This window comes from Lycorma delicatula, chromosome 2, assembly GCF_047948215.1.
Source record: "Lycorma delicatula isolate Av1 chromosome 2, ASM4794821v1, whole genome shotgun sequence".
Lineage (NCBI taxonomy): Eukaryota > Metazoa > Arthropoda > Insecta > Hemiptera > Fulgoridae > Lycorma > Lycorma delicatula.
The window spans coordinates 4,058,750-4,079,425 of NC_134456.1; the positions used below are offsets into that span (position 1 = coordinate 4,058,750).

The following is a 20,676-nucleotide window of genomic DNA, read 5'->3' on the forward strand; positions in this document are numbered from 1 at the left end:
AACAGCAACAGTAACAATTGAAGAACATAAGAAAGAAGCCGAAATAAGAAAGGGAGTCCGACAAGGATGTTTCCTACCTCTGTTACTATTTAATCTACATGGAACTAGCAGTTAATGATGTTAAAGAACAATTTAGATCCGGAGTAACAGTACAAGGTGAAAATAGATAAAGATGCTACGATTTGCTGATGATAGTAATTCTAGCAGAGAGTAAAAAGGATTTAGAAGAAACAATGAACGGCATAGATGAAGTCCTACGCAAGAAATATCGCATGAAAATAAACAAGAACAAAACAAAAGTAATGAAATGTAGAAGAAATAACAAAGATGGACCACCGAATGTGAAAATAGGAGGAGAAAAGATTATGGAGGTAGAAGAATTTTGTTATTTGGGAAGTAGAGTTACTAAAGATAGACGAAGCAGGAGCGATATAAAATGCCGAATAGCACAAGCGAAACGAGCCTTCAGTAAGAAATATAATTTGTTTACATCAAAAATTAATTTAAATGTCAGGAAAAGATTTTTGAAAGTGTATGTTTGGAGTGTCGCTTTATATGGAAGTGAAACTTGGACGATCGGAGTATCTGAGAAGAAAAGATTAGAAGCTTTTGAAATGCGGTGCTATAGGAGAATGTTAAAAATCAGATGGGTGGATAAAGTGACAAATGAAGAGGTATTGCGGCAAATAGATGAAGAAAGAAGCATTTGGAAAAATATAGTTAAAAGAAGAGACAGACTTATAGGCCACATACTAAGGCATCCTGGAATAGTCGCTTTAATATTGGAAGGACAGGTAGAAGGAAAAAATTGTGTAGGCAGGCCACGTTTGGAATATGTAAAACAAATTGTTAGGGATGTAGGATGTAGAGGGTATACTGAAATGAAACGACTAGCACTAGATAGGGAATCTTGGAGAGCTGCATCAAACCAGTCAAATGACTGAAGACAAAAAAAAAATTATTATTATTATAAGATCATATATTTTTACCTTTAGAGATTTATATTTGTAACTGGTTTTTTTCTTTTTAGGTTTGATGATTTTGCCACTTAAACTTGATTTATGCGTTTGCATTAAAAATTTATTTATCAGTAGCACTCGGTACAAGGAAGAATGTCGCAAATCGCAACCAGTTATCTCAATTATACAAAAGTTAGATGGAGGTGTCATATTTTTAACTACGTATTGTATCAACGGAGCTTACGTTTGTTTCTAATTAAGTGTATACGAGTTATGTGTTATATATGCTGAATGTTAATTGTTAAGCGCTAGATGTTAGGTTTTCTCCATTTAGATCTTCTGTGATTTCTTTATTTGAAATCCTACTGATACAGATTCCGTTACGTTAGTGAGACATGTTAAGGTTTTTCATGGCTGGTCCATCGCGCTTCTTCTACTCCAAGTTAGATCATCCCGCTTCCTTGTTTAAAGTAGGTTTCTTCATGGATGTTGGGATGGTTGTAAGGAAAGAGAGGAGGCCATTATAAAAAAAAAAAAAAATATTATTACAAATGCTGATATCGTTAGTATTTGAGCCATTAATTCCAACATTTATAATATATAAATATAATTAAATAAGATTATATATATATATTATCTTATACAATAAGTTATATATTATACAATATTAGAGTTTGTTTTTGGATGTAATTCTGAAGGTAATTTGAATAAAAACAGTTGTTATGGGGCGTTTTACCTCGTTTTATTACTACCGCGATTTTTCTGTTTTTGCAGCTTTGATTGCTTATAACTCAAAAACAAAAGTGTTTTTGGAGAAACGATGATCACCATCGTTTTTCTTGTAAAGTGTTACATTAAATTCATGTAACACATATCCATCTTTCCGCTTAAAAAAAAAAAAAAAACAAGTTTGATTTAATCAAGCGGATCCAAGATAGGAGACACAATTTCAACATAACATAAAGCAGTAATTTTGTATCTATGTAGATCTGTACTTATTTCTACCTCCTAATATCCCTTAGTTTGAAATATGAAGACGTTTCCATACTTAAATATCACCCCTGTGTACACCGGGTGTTAATAAAGTATAGCAACTCTTAAATGACTTTTCAAAAGTTAACTGAAGATAGATGAAATTTAGCAAATAATCCTATTTGTAAACAATCTACATTTTCAGTATGGGACCATCACAGCCCAAGATTAAATCCACATCAAAACTCAAGTCCATCACAACCTAAAATATTAAAATGGAAAGGGTAGGATTTAAACTTATAATTTTAAAGGGGATTAAAAAACAAATGTTTAACGTAAAATATTTCAGGTTACAACAACCGTAACTAAAATGGAGGTAATTTAATGTTTTTCAGAGTTAGTTTCAAGAAACATATTTTTTTTTTTTTTGTCTTCAGTCATTTGCTTGGTTTGATCCAGCTCTCCAAGATTCCCTATCTAGTGCTAGTCGTTTCATTTCAGTATACCCTCTACATCCTACATCCCTAACAATTTGTTTTTCATATTCCAAACGTGGCCTGCCTACACAATTTTTTCCTTCTACCTGTCCTTCCAATATTAAAGCGACTATTCCAGGACGCCTTAGTATGTGGCCTATAAGTCTGTCTCTTCTTTTAACTATATTTTTCCAAACGCTTCTTTCTTCATCTATTTGCCGCAATACCTCTTCATTTGTCACTTTATCCACCCGTCTGATTTTTAACATTCTCCTATAGCACCGCATTTCAAAAGCTTCTAATCTTTTCTTCTCAGATACTCCGATCGTCCAAGTTTCATTTCCATATAAAGCGACGCTCCAAACATACACTTTCAAAAATCTTTTCCTGACATTTAAATTAATTTTTGATGTAAACAAATTATATTTCTTACTGAAGGCTCGTTTCGCTTGTGCTATTCGGCATTTTATATCGCTCCTGCTTCGTCCATCTTTAGTAATTCTACTTCCCAAATAACAAAATTCTTCTACCTCCGTAATCTTTTCTCCTCCTATTTTCACATTCAGTGGTCCATCTTTGTTATTTCTACTACATTTCATTACTTTTGTTTTGTTCTTGTTTATTTTCATGCGATAGTTCTTGCGTAGGACTTCATCTATGCCGTTCATTGTTTCTTCTAAATCCTTTTTACTCTCGGCTAGAATTACTGTATCATCAGCAAATCGTAGCATCTTTATCTTTTCACCTTGTACTGTTACTCCGAATCTAAATTGTTCTTTAACATCATTAACTGCTAGTATATAATGTATACTGAAGAGTATATAATGTCTCTCAAATAACGATAGTAAAACATTAGAAAAAAAGTAAATTTGGATCATGTTTCAACCTTAAAATGATCTTTTTTGTATGAAACCATTATATTTTTAAGCCCCAATAAAGGAAAAACTGAAAAATGATAAAGGTATATTATGACACATATTTTAATGGGCACTAAATAGAATTTGACATAAAAAACTTAGGGATGACCTAATCAAAATGGTGACCGTTTAGTATTAGTTTATAACTAGTTTAAGTACTCTACAGTATACTTCAAGTAGTTGTCTCAAACCGAAATATACATTGTTTTGAGGTAGGTTCATTTCTAAATTTTCTCTTTAGTTTCCCGATGATTTATTATAACAATTCTCTCAAAAATTACTTAAAAGGTAATACAGTTATGAAACGTATTTTAATCATTTTTTCAGTTCAAAAACAGGAAACGATCAAAATTTACCCCTTAATTTTAGTTCTAATAATTTAACTATTCCTTTATTTTATCCTTTGAACAATAATCAGGTCAAAATTTTTTGCAAGCTACAACTGAAAAACATAGTTTCTCTAGACTTGTGTTTATATGAATTGTTTTCTTATTTTCCTGCAGGACTTATAGAACCTACCCCGAAGTTCTTTCCATTTCTTCTATTTTTTATTTTAAGGTGGGCTCTTAGAATTTACGCTGGAATCACTTGATAGAAATCAAACGTTATATTGATCAGATACGAACTTCATTTCTCATATTGATAAGTCATTTTGTAATCGTTGAGATAAAGCTTCGCTACGTAACGGTTTTATTTTATAGTCTCGCAGAATGAACATTGACTGAGAACACTAAAAAGAAATTAGGAGCGTTTAAGATGTACATTTCTGAATATAAACTGTATATTCTTGAATTAACCTGGTAATGAAGAATGAAACGTTGAGAATACTAAAGAAACGATAAAAATATTTTTAAAACAATCAAAATAAAAAATAAACTTGATAAAATGCGCTTCCTTAAGAGGTTTTGACTTATTCAGTGAATTTTTCAGGGAAAATGTGGATGATAGAAGTGATAAAAGGATAATTTTTAACCCTTCTTTTTAAAGGCGTGTAAAAGTTTCTGAAAAGTTCATCGACATTATTATCAACAATTTTTTTATAAAAATACAAATGTAACTACTACTAAAATAATAATAATAATAATAATAAATTAATAAAATTGCTAAAAAATAATAAAAAATAACTTTTAAATTAAAACACCTGTGAAAATTTGACAACTTTGCACGCAGCATTTCCTGCATTCCATGCAACAGTACTTCTCCAAATAATATCAGTTAACACACTTAACAATCCAACACAAAGATCTGAAACAAAATATACAACAAAAAGATAATATTAAAAAAATATATAAAAAGATGAAATTTGAATTATTATATTGATAAAATTTTGATATTTTAAGTTATGAAATTTATGGTAAATTTAAATAAGTAAGTTAAATTATCTGGACTTTTTTCGGGTTCTAATTATTATTTTTTTTTAATTTCATTATTTAGGAAGTCATCGCAAGAACAGCTGATTTTCGGAGTCGAGAATTCTACGGTTTGGGTCCATGACAGTTTTATACGGATTTGAATGCTAGACTGTGGATACCGGTGTGCTTTGATGGTTGGGCTACAATTAACGACACGCTTCAGAAGTGGTTCACCTGAGTCTGTTCCAGACTACATGTTTACCGGTACATTTAAGCTTACATTGCACTACATCTGCAGTTATATCAGGTATGGCAAGCCGATAGCAGTAATTATCTTTGTCTATAAACACATACCCAGACTCGAAAGTAGTTGAAAAACTGATTGGAGAAATATATATATATGTGCGTGGAAGTAAATTTTAAAAAGAATTTAATAAGTTAAAAAAATATTTGGGAAGAGTGAAAGGGGTTGAACTATCGTTCAACCCTAAGAGTTAAGTGTTCTGTTATTATTTTTGTTCCGAAAAATATTTAACTGAGATCCATACACAGCGAGTAATTAAAAAAAATAGACAAAAATTGAAATATATGATTTTTGAGATCGGTTTATCTATTTTGAAAATAACTGAAAAAAATTATTAGATTTTACTATACACAGATTTTATATCCATTGTTACAGATAAAATTGAGAAAAGTGTTGGATACCTTATCTGTGAAAATTTAAAATGGTTAAATAATGTAAAGTCAAGATTCTCAACAAAAGATAAAAAAACGCATATCATGTTATCTTAAAATTAATTAGGATGTATATTTCCTTTTTTTCTTTTTCTCAGTGATAATTTTGAGTAATTTTTTAATTTTCAGTAATTAATTAAAATTTTGTCTTATAATTTATGCTGTTAGTTTTTTTTGTTAAAATATCAATTTTTTGTAAACTTTAGTTTTTAAGATTGAAACTCCAGCTTCATTTAATATTAATGTAGACGATGTGGAAATTGTTTTTAAAAAAAGGGTGTCCTTTGGGATCTGAAATAAAATTAAATTAATAAAATCTGTTTTTTTTAATCTCTGATACTTATCTGCTTCAAGGTATGGATGTTATGAAAAATGCTATACGAAGTAGCTGTCGAACAGCTGGGTCAAATGGAGCCCAAATATTTTTATTAATTTTTTTTTAACAATTATTCTCTAATACAGTATAATTTTGATAATAAACAGTCATTTGGTCAAAAAATTAAACCGGGACTCAAGATCTTTAAGAAAGAATTTTGGTTCTCTTTTATCAATTAAATTGCTTATTAAAAACCGTAATTTTTAAGTTAAAAACGTCATTCGACAAAAAATCAAATCAAATCCATATTTTTTTTAATGAACATTTTGATCTTTTTTTTCAGTTTTACTCTACAGATTAAGTAATTAAATTATTAATAAGAGGGTGTTTCAAATTTAAATGAGAATTTGTCCGCAGAAATAATTTATTTACCAAAATCGACAAAATGAGTGTTAAATCTTGTCAAGATAGTTTCCAAGAATACTTTTTCCAGCCTTTTGAAAAGTTTCGTTTACTTTCAGGATATAGCGGTGGACCCACATTTCACCGTTGTAAAACTACGTTTAAATAAACTTTCTCTATCCTGAAAAAGTGTTAGAAGAGGCGTACAGACCTCTTCTTGTGTAAGCATCTGCTCGAAGGTAAGGAGGCGATGTGCACATCTGACAATTTTAATACATCTGAAATGGTGATGAATAATTACTTCGATGCTGCCGATACTTATTTTAATTCCTGCTGCCGTCTCTAACAAATTGATTCAAATATTATCCAAAATCAGCTCTCTTTTTTTTTTTTTTTTTAATTTTTAGCCCTCGGAAACACCGTAAAGTATTACTTCAGAGAAGAATGAGGATGATATGTATGAATGAAGTGTAATCTTGTACAGTCTCAGTTCAACCATTCCTGAGATGTGTGGTTAATTGAAACCCAACCACTAAACAACACCGGTATCACGATCTAGTATTCAAATCCGTATAAAAGTGATTGCTTTTACTAGGATTTGCTTTTACTAGGACCTTAGAACTCTTGACTTTGAAATCCAGAATCAACTGCTCAGGTGAACGTCCACGGGCGTGACATTGGTACGCAGACGTCAAACATGAGCTTCACTTTCAACCCTTCCTTAAAGGTATTACACCACCCATACACTTGGGCCTTCGATAAGACATCACCACCGAACTCACATATAGTCTGGTGTAAATTTACACTGGTTTATAACATTTTCTTTAATTAAACATTTAATTGTAATGCATTGAGCAACTGACACGTGTACCGCTTGCACGTAAATTGTGCTACCTGCCGATCCAACAATGCAAACAGTACAACGGTAGGCCAGGGTAACGTTTACTAGTCCAGTCTTTCGCCCGTGCAACCAAAATATTGCGCGTTAATTTTTCTTCTTTCCAGAACAAAATTCTTATTTATAATTGAACCACCTTAATATTTTAAAACCCAGTGGCGTATATGAATTAAAAATCTGTCAAGGAAATGTTATGCAACTCTTTTCCGGCATTTTAAAAATGTGTTTTTCAAGCTTTTAAATAAATAAGAAAATTATAAATGAAGGTATTCAAGTAATTCTTATTTTTATTACAAAGAATTATTCGATTTTAAGGTTTATACATTAGTATAAACCTAAATTTCTTGATATTAATCAAGAAATTTCAACAACATCGTTACCTTATCTTTCTTTGCTTTATATTTTTAGATTTCAGTTGTATCTTATTCTATTCTCATCAATGAAATAAAGATTTAGTTATGCACACTTACTGAACGTTATTCTGTAATATATGGAGTAAATAAGTAAATAAATAAAGAAAAAAAGAAGTAATTATTAACATAGTCAATTATGTATGTATAAATAACATAATTTTTTTTTGTTTTTTTTTCATTCATCAATCAATTTATTTTCTAAGTAGACAAATTTAAAAAACTCTATTCTTTTACAATGTTCATAAAAAACTAGACAATGTTAGTTTTTTCCTAAGTCATTTGTTCGATTACTCTCTTTGCTATGTAGTTTCTAAAGTGTAATCAAAAAGCTTCTAGCTATGCTAACGTTGTCAATGGAATTTACTAAAAACATTACTAGTTGTTGTCTATCTATAGACTAACATCTTGATTGAAATTTATTTTATATCTATGTTTCTTTAAAAGTACCTATTAATTTTCTCTTTAAACTACGAGTAAATTGGTCATAACACTGAAAGTATTTTAAACTATAAATCACATGATTAAACATAAATTTTCTACGAATCATTTTTTAAGGTAATAGTTTCCATTTAAAATAAAGCTCATCATACTTGGTATATATATATATATATATATATATATATATATATATATATGTATATATATATATATATATATATATATGTGGAAGAGGGTCTTTGTTTGTTCGGGATAAACAAAAAAACTACCCGATCTTTCGCAACCAAGTCTTTACCCATGTTTCTCGGCATAACTGAGAATGTTTTTGGATATATTTTATCTCGGAAATTCTCCACTACTATATATATATATATAAATACACTAATATTAAAATTTTAAATTAACCAAAAACAGTTTTGAAAGAGTAAAAAAAAAATCAATATTTTCAAACTTTGACCGGCTCTCCTATACAGTATTGCCCCCAAAGTAATTTTTTTAATCGCTTGCACCACTATTACTATGCCTAGGAAGATATTAAAAAAAAATCGGTTAAAAAAATACGCAATAAATATAAAGATAGCATTTTTATCGATTCTTGGAGAAGGGAGGAATTTTGGGGCAAAGTATTTTTAAAAAATGGTAAGATATGCAAGCATGCAAAGCTTAAATAAGTGGGGATATCATTGAAAAGTTTTGAAAAAACTTTGAAAAAATCACCTGGAAATATTGACCCCCAAAACTTTACCAACTAATTGTCTCATATTCACGAGTCTCTGTTCAAAATACCATCAAAATCGGTTAATTCAATCAAATGTTATTACCCTTCAAACACGCTAGCACACCTACATACGTACGTAAATACGAATATTACCCCTTCTTTTTTTTGGCTTATTGCCATACTTTCCTTCTTTCAGCGTAGCTGTAGAGCTGTCATGTCAGGAATGTAAAAAGAACTTTCCAAATTTATCTGATCGGGTCAAGAAAAACCATAGTAAACCCTTCGATTCTCTGATCCTTCATACAAACAAACTTACGAGCGCTTCACATGCTAACAACACGTTTAGTAGAAAATTATATATAAAAAATAAAACAAAATAGACCAACTTTGTGAAATAAAATTCATAATTAGAAGATTAAAATAATTCTGGAAATGTTCAACATTATTGTTACCGACTATTTTAAATGGAATATATATTTTTTTTCACAGTAGACATTATTTATGTTGGATTTTTTTTTTCATTCTTGGGTGAGAAGGAAATAATATAATCCAATCTATTTATAAAAGCCGATCACATTTATACCACGTAAAATTTTCTTACTTTAAATCCAAAGAGACATAACAATTTTGGAGTAGAATGACTAGCTGAATAACACACCTGTTGATAGGGAGAAAAAGCAAAAAATATATATAAATGATATGAGTGTGGGTGCTTTTGATGTCTTTTTTTGCGTATTTTTCTACAATAGTGTAAATAATAAATACATATTTATATTTATCTATATATATAAAAATGTTAAGTTCGTTTGTGTACGGCTTCAAAAACTCAAAATGTTCTGCACCGATTGAGCTCAAATTTTAGCACGATATATAACTTTATCAAAGATTGTTTTCATCTATTTTTAGTAAATCTATCTATCTATTTTTAATTTGTACAGTTTTAATTTGGAAATATAAACAAAGGAAAACCAATCAGATCAATGCAAGATGGCCGCTGTCAAACACAACGACCAAATTTCTTTGAATTATATTTAACAGCTAAAACATCTGTATTTTATTTTTTTAAAAACACGATAAAAAAAATTTTAGCACGATATATAACCCGCATCAGAGATTGTTTTCATCTATTTTTAATAAATCTATCTATCTATTTTTATTTTAACAGTTTTTTAATAAAAGAGGCTAATAAATGAGATGGAAATGTAAACAAAGGAAAACCAATCAGATCAATGCAAAATGGACGCTGTCAAACACAACGACCAATCACAAAGAGCCCGTATGGCCGTTGCCAATGCAAACAAAATCACAACTGATTAAGTAACAAATTTCTTTGAATTATATTTAACAGCTAAAACATCTGTATTTTATAGCTAAAATATCTTATAGGCTAGATAGACTTAAGACTATGCAAACAAAAAAAGTCGAAATAGCCAAATACACAGAAAATAATATCCCTACATAATGACCAAAAAATGCTTTGTTAGGTTAAATATTCACTTTAATCGAGGTACTTTTGTGTGATCGTGTCGTGATTGAGCTGCGCGTCTTTCACAAAATCGTAAGTAGAGGTTATGTTTTATATGAGAGATGGTCATAAAAAACATTAATTTTTTATAATTATTATTTAACTATTTTCTATAACTAATATTTTACTTATTTATTTAAATTCATGTATTTAGTTAATATTATTAATTTTTAGCCACTTTTCAATACTGTCTGCCCTATGTCTCATTGTTGTCGAGCTGCAGCTATGAGAAACATGAGAGATAGATGAAAAAAGTTTAAATACATTTTTTGGCCTTTTCAAAATGAAAATTTTCGTTACTAAACTTTTTGTCCTTTCTGTCATGGTTTTCTACCTGGAGCTGTGAGGGCCATACGAGGTTATAATCTTATCCCTTCCTTCTATTCCAGTGAAAACCAAAATAATGCCTCGCAGAATATCGAATTTGGGCCGTCGCACTCGGCGCACAAAAGGATAAAGAAGACGGCTTTCGAATATGACTGAGGAAGAGCGGGCATCCGTATGAGAAAGGAACAGACTAAGCACCATCCAGATACGTAACGTAGAACCGGCAGAAAGACGAGCAGCCAGGCTTGAGAATGCACGATTGCGAGCACGTCAGTCGCGTTCTGCAGCAACAGATATGGTTCGTTTTCAACGGAATGAACGCGACAGGATGAGGATAGCTGAAACACGAACCCAAAGAACAGCCGATCTGAATCTGCAATACAATCGTCTTGCGTTCCGTTACAATCCAGCTGTTGATTATAGTTCAAGTCGGCATGTTGTCATCGGCCAGATGAGTCATGTCTGTACCTACTGCCAGGCCCTAAAGTTTAATAATGAAACGAAAGGAATATGTTGCGCCGGCGGAAAAATCAAATCGCCTCAACGTGATGCACCACCAGAGCCATTGAAAACTCTACTTGCTGGATCTACCGCTGAATCGAAGCATTTCCTATCGAACATCAGGAAATATAACTCCTGCTTCCAAATGACGTCATTTGGTGCGGAAATCGTGAGTACTCAATTCATGCCGACTTTTTAAATCAAAGGGCAAATATATCACAAAGCCGGCTCCCTGCTTCCGTTCACAGATAGTGACCGTAAATTCCTTCAAATGTACTTCATCGGTGATGATAGAGATGAAGTCGATGCAAGTTGCGGAATACACACCTCGCTAAGAAGATCCATTATTTCGCAGCTACAAAGGCTCCTTCACGAAAGGAACAATTTGGTGCGTTTGTTCAAAACGGCAATTGATATGATGCCATCAGATTCCCACAAGATTGTCATTCACGCAGACAAAACGCCCGCTGGAGAACATGTCCGGAGATATAATGCTCCAACTATAGACAATTATACACATAGACATACAAGTAGCAATTGTCATAGTCGGAGATCAGTTCAAACCTAGAGATATTGTTCTCCATCGAAGAAACGATCGATTGATAAACGTCTCAGAAATTTCGCTGTGCCTCAGGGAAGCGTGGCAAAGCAGCTAGTTTATTATAAATATCCCTGATTCTTATTTAATAATATAATTTAAAATCGATAATTCCACCTAATACCAATAAGAATAGTTAACACATTTTGGAAAGTATCTCTAACATCAGATTATTATTTTATTTTTTTATAAGTTTGGCCAACTGAAGCAACAGCGTTTTCTTTCCTCATCTTCCAATAGTCCTTCATTTTTATACTTTATTTTTACCTTATCTTTCTAAACAGACTACTTTTTCGTTGTTTTAAATTTTTTTTATAGGTCTTATGAACCATTAACATACATTGATTTCCAATGATTTTTTGTTGTTGTAAATGTGTTGCAGATTTATTTTGTAAGCCTGTTATCTAATTCTCGTAAGGTAGCCAAAGAATTTGGTTGGCTCTTCTTTTCCTGATAGAATCTGACATTTTCTCAATTTCATGTATTTGTAAATAACTTTATGACTTCTTAAGTTGCATTTATTTATACCTATTTTATTACCTCAAAACCTTACTTTCTTTTTTTATCGGATTTATTTCACATGATTTTAAACTGAAGATGCATTTTGATGCCTATAGGCTTTCTGGTTTGGTACCGTATTAACTGTATTATAATATCAATTTTTGGCTTTTATATAGTTTCTTCATTTTACTGTAAATATCTTTTTCTACGGCTGTATTATAACGTTTGAATTATATGGCTGGAACCTTTGTTTTACCTGCGGGACTACCGTTAGGTGTTGCTTCAGAGGATGATATGAAATGCCAATTTTTTAGCGTGTGAGAATGCAATGCCTGACCGGGATTCGAACCCGTGACCTTCGGATGAAAGGCCGAAACACTACCATTCGAGTCATGGAGGCCGGCACGGCTGGAACCTGTTTCATAATAAGGGTCATTATGAAACAGATTTCCGTTAACATATAAGTGTTCAACCGTTTAAAACCTTACTCTTTTCAACCACTGACCGATCAAAAGCGAGAATTGTTTAATATATCAGCTTTTTTTTTTTTACTTTGATTTTAATTCGATTTAGTAGTTAGCAAGCAGAGGTTAATTTGAAAGTACACCGACATGTAACTAAGCTTCTAAAATACATTGTTTATCCTTTTTGTTATTTATATCGGATTCTGAGGAAGAAATGCCTTCAACACAGATGGATATTAAAAAAAACCAAAACTTATGACTAATAATAACCTACAACCACAAAAATGTATTGTTTTTTTTTAAATTTTAAAAATGTATTCCGTAAAAAATATATTCTATCATTGATTTAAATCAATAATCCAAATTTTTCTTAGCTTACGGTATACAATTCTCTATAATGGCCATTAATGCACTCTTACAAAGTTTACGATACTCACCAAAGCTCGTGTCGAAACTTATTTCGCGTTAATGGCTATAATTATAGGCTCGTTGTATAATGTACATTTGTTAATTGGTACGCTATTCCAATTATTCACAAGGTGAAAAGATAAAGATGCTACAATTTGCTGATGATATAGTAATTCTAGCCGAGAGTAAAAAGGATTTAGAAGAAACAATGAACGGCATAGATGAAGCCCTACGCAAGAACTATCGCTTGAAAATAAACAAGAACAAAACAAAAGTAATGAAATGTAGTAGAAATAACAAAGATGGACCGCTGAATGTGAAAATAGGAGGAGAAAAGATTATGGAGGTAGAAGAATTTTGTTATTTGGGAAGTAGAATTACTAAAGATGGACGAAGCAGGAGCGATATAAAATGCCGAATAGCACAAGCTAAACGAGCCTTCAGTAAGAAATATAATTTGTTTACATCAAAAATTAATTTAAATGTCAGGAAAAGATTTTTGAAAGTGTATGTTTGGAGTGTCGCTTTATATGGAAGTGAAACTTGGACGATCGGAGTAGCTGAGAAGAAAAGATTAGAAGCTTTTGAAATGCGGTGCTATAGGAGAATGTTAAAAATCAGACGGGTGGATAAAGTGACAAATGAAGAGGTATTGCGGCAAATAGATGAAGAAAGAAGCGTTTGGAAAAATATAGTTAAAAGAAGAGACATACTTATAGGCCACATACTAAGGCATCCTGGAATAGTCGCTTTAATATTGGAAGGACAGGTAGAAGGGAAAAATTGTGTAGGCAGGCCACGTTTGGAATATGTTAAACAAATTGTTAGGGATGTAGGATGTAGAGGGTATACTGAAATGAAACGACTAGCACTAGATAGGGAATCTTGGAGAGCTGCATCAAGCCAGTCAAATGACTGAAGACAAAAAAAAAAAATTCCAATTTTACTTGATGTTGTACGATCGGCTTCTTTATTTAAACAATTAATCTGGATTATTTCTCCAAACATTTAAATTTATCGACTCGATTGATTTTTCCATATCTCATAATTAAGGTCTTGGGGGAAGTTAGATTTCGCTCATGAATTCCGTCTTTTCATAAGAAATTTTTAGCCCTACTTTTTCTGCGATTACTTTTAGATCGTTTACTTGTTTTGCTACCGCTTCGAGATCCTTAAAAAAAATTGCAATACCGTTGGCAAAGGCTAGATAGTTAAAATCCAATTCCCCTTAATTTTGGACTCAATTTTATATGGTTGTGCGTTTCAATTTTTTCATCTTCTTTTCCCATTCTCTTTTTACTTTCTTTCTCTAGAACATAGATAAAAAGCGTTGAAAAATAATTTCCTCGACTTAATCCTGTTTTAATTTTGAGCTCTTCTGAGAGGTTCTTTCATGAATTTTATTTTGGATCTTACTAACAGTCTGTTTAGTAACGGTATTTGTTTTGGGATCCATATTATGATATTAAATAAGGAAGTCCTAACAATTGAATCGTATGCGTTTACGTAGTTTTTATGTCTTGTTGTATATCTATTCCTTATGATTGTTCCAGATTTGTTTTATTTATGATCTTCCTTTTCTGAATTTCCATTGGTATTTTTCTAGTTGTAGTTCTTTTATAAATATAAAATAATTTCTTTTCAAAAATCAGATGTATGTCGTGAAATTAAATTAAAAATTTAATGATCCATTCAACTTTCATTAGTTTACAATCAAATTGTAAACGTTACATAAAATAAATCGATATAGTAATTTATTTATTTTTTTTGTCATCAAAGAGCGGGTATTAACAGTTACGGTCATTAGCCCGATGGAAATTGGTAGCGTATGAAAAGATGTGATGCCTGAACAGGATTCGAACCCGGGACCTCTGCACGAAATGTCGAGATGCTACCTACGCAGCCACGGTGGTCCTTCCGCCCACCCCCCACAACGGCTTTATACTTATACTGTGTAGCTATAAGACTGTTTAAGGGCAAATAGGCTAATAAAATAAAATTTCATATGTCGGGGTATTTGCACATCTTGATGTTTCATTTTTTTTTTTTTTGTCTTCAGTCATTTGTCTGGTTTGATGCAGCTCTCCAAGATTCCCTATCTAGTGCTGCTATGTGAAAATGCAGAGAGCCACATTTTCTTGGAAAAAAAGCAGCTGTAGTTTTCCATTGCTTTCAGCTGCCGTTTCATAACTCCCATTAAAAAAAATTTCATTTTAACATTGATAAATGCAGAAGTATGCACGCATGTTGGACGATTACTTGACAAATTCTACTGGCTAGATCGATTTGAATGAAATTTGGCATAATGATTTCTATTCGTGGAATCATTCTGTTTTATCAGTCGGAAGACATCAAGAAAAAAATCAGGCCAGCATTACAAATACATCCTTACAGAACCTTTCAATGCTAAAATTATATTTTTGGTTATAGGGAGCTCATGAAAAATCAAGTTTTGAAAAAAATTTGACGTGTAAAATTTAACCCGATTAGCAAACTTTCCCTTATAGCTATTCGGTATAACTTATATAAACGATAATCTTCTTTCTAAAAAAAAAAAAACATGATGCTTTGATTTGCTGTATCATTTACATTTTTATTTTTAATGAAGCGCTTCTACTCGACAGATCGCAGCACATACAGGTTTACTGAAAATACGTTTTACCAAAGCTTTTTCTAAAATTTGTTTTATTTTATTTTTTATTAAGCTAATTATTTTGTCTGTATAAATAGACAATTATTAAAAATTAATAATTAATCAAATTAATATTATTAACGATTAATAAAAATAAAAAAAAAAAATTAATTCGTTATAATTTTAATAATAATATTTATTATACAATACATTTCAAAATTATTAGTTTAATATTTGATGAATACTTAAATGGAGCTGTAGTTTTCACGAAAGCTTTAGTTTGAGTGTATTAGATTTAATAGTGCGTAAGAGAACGAGAAAAATCCCTTTCGGCACGCCGGAAGGCGGAGGTAGATTTCACTGGTGCTAAGTAGGAGACAAAAAAGATTTCCGGCTTAAAATTAAGAAAAACTTCAAACTTACTCGATACGAGAACGGTTACATGTGAAAAAAGTTTCACATGTTTAGCAAACGACAAGCCCATTTTCTTACAATTCCAGCAATATTTTGGTCATCCCTTGCCGCGTTAGGGTTGGTCATATCAAAAATCGTTTCAGACAAAGATTTTAGGTAGTGTTTAGAGGACTAACGATCACTTTAAACCGATTCCATATCATTATACTGCATTAAAAGTCAATTTAAAACCATGAACTCGTTTATATTAAACATTTAATTATTAAATCGTGTCATTATTTTCAAGTCATTTAAATATAAAGTGATGCGCTGATATTAAAGTGTAAGCTGTCCTATCCTATTCGTATTGTACTATAATAAAATAAAATATAATATTAAATTTAAACTTTATTTTTCATATTATAATTTATTATAATGGCCATTACACATGTATTATTCGTTTTTTTTTTTTATAAATTTTGATATTATAAGATAATATTTATAATATTTTATTTCTTTAATTTTTCAATAGATAATTTAATTTTTAAATAGCAAATGTAATTTTTTATTACTTTAGACCGGAACACTCGTTTATAATTCTATTTTATAATATGTCGACATTAGAATATAAACAACAACAGAGTTATTATCTTTTTTTTCTGTTTAGCCTTCGGAATTACCGTAAGGTATTACTTAAGAGGATGATATGTATGAACGTAAATAAAGTGTTGTCTTCTAAAGTCTCAGGTCGACGGTTCTTGAGACGTGTGGTTAATTGAATCCCAGTCACCAAAGAACACTGGTATCTACTATCTATTATTCAAATCCGTAAAAAAGTTATTCTTGCCTTGGCTAGGATTTGAACCTTAGAACTCTCGACTTCTAAATCAGCTGATTTGCGATGACGAGTTAACCATTTGACCAACCCGGTGGATTTACCAATTAAGCCTTCAAGATCTACGAAATCTAATTGTTACACCAGGGAATTCAATAACCAGGAACCAGTTACTAATAATAATAATTTGGGATCGATTGAAATAAACTGTTTCTTATAAATCTCGATTTTTACAACCTTGTATGAAGTAAAAGAAGCATTGTGATCACAAAAACATCTAATTGTGCACCTCCCTTTTTTATTGCAATCGACTTGACCAAAAGTGTCCAGAAAAACCCAAAATTAAAAACATTTGGATTTTGAATTTTTTCTTAACTGCAGTAATAAGCCCTCATTGAGGGATTTTCAACGATATATCATAAGTGGTACTAATTTTCATTTGTCCGGAGTTATAGCCAAATAAAATTTTAATTAATGAAATATTTAGCTCGTATTTGGAAGGTACATCGGTTCGAATCAGACTTCATTTCCTTAAAAAAAAAAAAATGAAAATTACTAAATTTTTTATTGTTATTATTGAATTATTATTTATTTTAAAACTTTTTTTACAATCAAAGGTTAATAATTATTAATATAATATAATCAATATAATTATATTTTAAAAAAAAATAGAAAAAAATAGACTTCACTGGTTCTAAGGAGGGGATAAATAAATTGTCCACCTTAAAGTTAAGAAAAACTTCAAATTTACTCAATACGACAATGGTTGCATGTGAAAAAAGTTTCACATATTTAACATAGGACAAGCCCCAGCTTACAATTCCAGCAATATTTGGTCATCCCTTGCCGTAAGGGTTGGTTATATCAAAAATTGTGTCAGACAAAAGTTTTAGATGATGTTTAAAGGACTAACGGTCACTTTAAATTGATTCGGTACTGTGCCTATTAAGGGAAATATGATTTATTTTTGTCTTCAAAACCTTATTTTTTTCACTCCCTGAGCCAACGGTTGTTGATATCAAAAAACTTTCCCTATATACGAAGTGTGATCAAAAAATACGGTGAATAATTTTTTATTAAAAAAAGTAATAAGGTTACATAGAATTCGATTTAATCTCCTTCAAAGTACTGTCCTTGGCTAGCAATGCACTTATCCCAACGTTGACTCCATGACTGAAGGCATTTCTGCATTTCTTTTCTTTCAAAAGGGCTTTCAGCTGCTCGGTCGTGGCCTTCTAAATGTCAGCAATGGTGTCAAAACGTTTTCCTTTAAACTCAGTTTTAATTTTTGGGAAGAGCCAAAAGTCGCATGGTGCTAAATCCGGTGAGTATGGCGGATGTGGACAGACAGAAACACTTTTTTCGGCCAAAAACTGGCGAATGAGAAGCGATGTGTGACACGGCGCGTTATCGTGGTGAAGCAGGAAGCCATTGGTGCATTTTTCTGGTCGCTTTCTTCATACGTCGTTAAAATGCTTTGAACGGATCTGTACGAGATGTTGCTTTCTTCGTACGTGCCTGTTTGAACGAACCATTGTTCCCACTTTTTGCACATTTTCAACTGTTTTTGATGTTACTGGACGTCCCGCACGCTGCTCGTCTTAACAAACTCATTTCCGTTTTTAAATCGGTCATACCGCTTGTACACAGTCTTCAAAGTTACCGCATTATCGCCGTACACCGATTCTAACATTTCGTGAGCTTCTTTGGCACTCTTTTGCAACTTAAAACAAAACTTAATGTCAATGCGTTGTTCAAAATCCATGTTGCGCGACAGACGCAATAAACAGAACCTCACTCTAGCGGTTCTGGCAGCTGACTGGCAAGCTCGAACGTGTTACAACTTGTCCCTGCCTGTCTCAGTTGATCACGGTATTGGACAAATTACAGCATATGGATGTAGCGTCGGCAGTTAAGTTTTAAGCCCTTATCCAAAGAATCGTAGGAACTTTAAACAAATTTTATATTTTACTTAATAAATAAGTTACAGCAATATTTTGTTTTTTTTTTCGAAAAAGCCACCCCATTTCCACTCCCGTGGTCTTATTTTGGCCGTTAACGAACTCGACCGAGATTTTGGGTCGAGAAGTTTTTTTTAGGGAACAATTCGAAAGTGACTGGCGCAAAATTATGGCAGTTATCGTGTCTACAAGAAACTAAAATATATGTGTATATATATAAATGTATATATAAACTTTTGAGCTGACGGTGGGTTTGGGGTCTGGGGATGTGAAACGCAAAGATATGTCGAAATTTTCCAGAAATCGAATCATATTACCCGTAAATGAAATCTACCCTTTAAATGAAATACCCGTAAATGAAATCATAGTACTCTATCTTATGAAGCCTACCTAAAATCTAAAAATATATTCAAAAACCAATTTTTGGCCCTAAAGTTCGTATCAAGAAGTACGGCGAGTTGCTTTGTTTGTCGTATGTGCTCACAGTTTTATTTTGAATGAAGCGCTTCTTGGCAACGAAAGCAAATTGCATTTGCTACTTTGTTGCTACGTTAGTACATTTTATTAAAAAAAAAAATTGTGTGACCATATTTTTTTTGTAAGAATAGAATAAATGTTAATGTAAACAACGTACTATTTTTGTACACAATACAATTTATTATACCGCTGTTAATTCAATTTTTGTGCCATTAAATTTTTCATTTTGATTTGTTTGCTATTTTAATGTTTTTATTATTTACAAACAATAAAAAATGAAAGGAACTGCTTCAGCATTTGCCTGTATGCATCAACAGAGACCATGATAAAATCTTGATAAGAAGAGCATCATATAAAATACTTAATCCTCCCTATATTACAAAATGGTAAGAATAATGCTGAATACATGAAAACTGCATTAATTCGAGACCTGATTGATCTACTGGAACGGGCAATGACTTTTAAGTCATTGCCTGTTCTCTGATAATCAAGTTACACCTAATGAAAGGCCTCACCCAAATTTTTTCCTCAACTCTGAGTCGAAATATGAGCGAACATTGGTTTTTCTATATTATTACATAGTAAGAAAAACGCTGAAATGCTGGCTGCAAAGCGGCCAGAAGGTGCAGTCCCCTAGTAAAAATAAAAACTTCAAAAATTAAAGCGCATAACATTTTTTTAATGAATTTTATAAATGTTACCTTTAACTTTTATCTATGGTTGCGATTTCATTTTAAAAAAATGATTTTTCTTACATTTTAACTAAACGTTTCAAAGGAAAAAAGCAAAGTTTTATAACAAATCTTTTGAGTAAATATCTTTGATTATAAATTTAAAATGGGAATGAATTTGTTATTTATTTATTTTCATTTAAAAAATTACCACAAATAAGTCTTTACTTAATGAAGATCAGTAAATGTTGTTTTTACAGGGATGAAAATTAAATAATTGAAAAAAAAATTAACGCTAAGTAAAATATATACAGTAAATTTTATTTAAGCCTTCTTTTTTTATGTAGTTCATTTTGTAAGAAATAGTATCTGGCAGATTACCCGAATATGTATGTTGTTTATAAATATATATATATATATATATATACAAAAGATAAAATATGAATTTGCAACAAGTGTCCCATTAATTGTTATAGGATTGTTCCGTAAATTTTAATAATTTTTTTTTGTAACGGTTATATTGAATGATAAATTGCAGTTGAAGCAAATAAATTTCTTTTATTATTGGTTTAATAAAATGGCCCATTTATAATATTGAAATTCAAAAATGGGTTTCTAACGAGAAATCAATACAAATGGAAATTATACTGCTTTAAAACGTACGCTACTAAATGAAAATTTATGGGAGTACATTTTTAGTCAGCCTACATTACATTTCTTGTGTTATTTTATCCTTACGTATGAGATATTTCTATTTATAAAGGATGCTTTTACTTACCAGCTGTTT

The 20,676-nt window shown here is 31.2% G+C and overlaps 1 protein-coding gene across 1 annotated transcript in view; it reads right to left on the reverse strand.

Moving 5' to 3' along the window:
• Positions 1–20,676, reverse strand: part of LOC142320101 (cardioacceleratory peptide receptor-like) — a 219,007-nt gene that overhangs the window by 44,672 nt on the left and 153,659 nt on the right. The window contains exon 3 of the mRNA XM_075357778.1: positions 4,466–4,569. Coding sequence (XP_075213893.1) covers positions 4,466–4,569 — 104 coding nt within the window. The remainder of the gene's footprint in view (positions 1–4,465; positions 4,570–20,676) is intronic.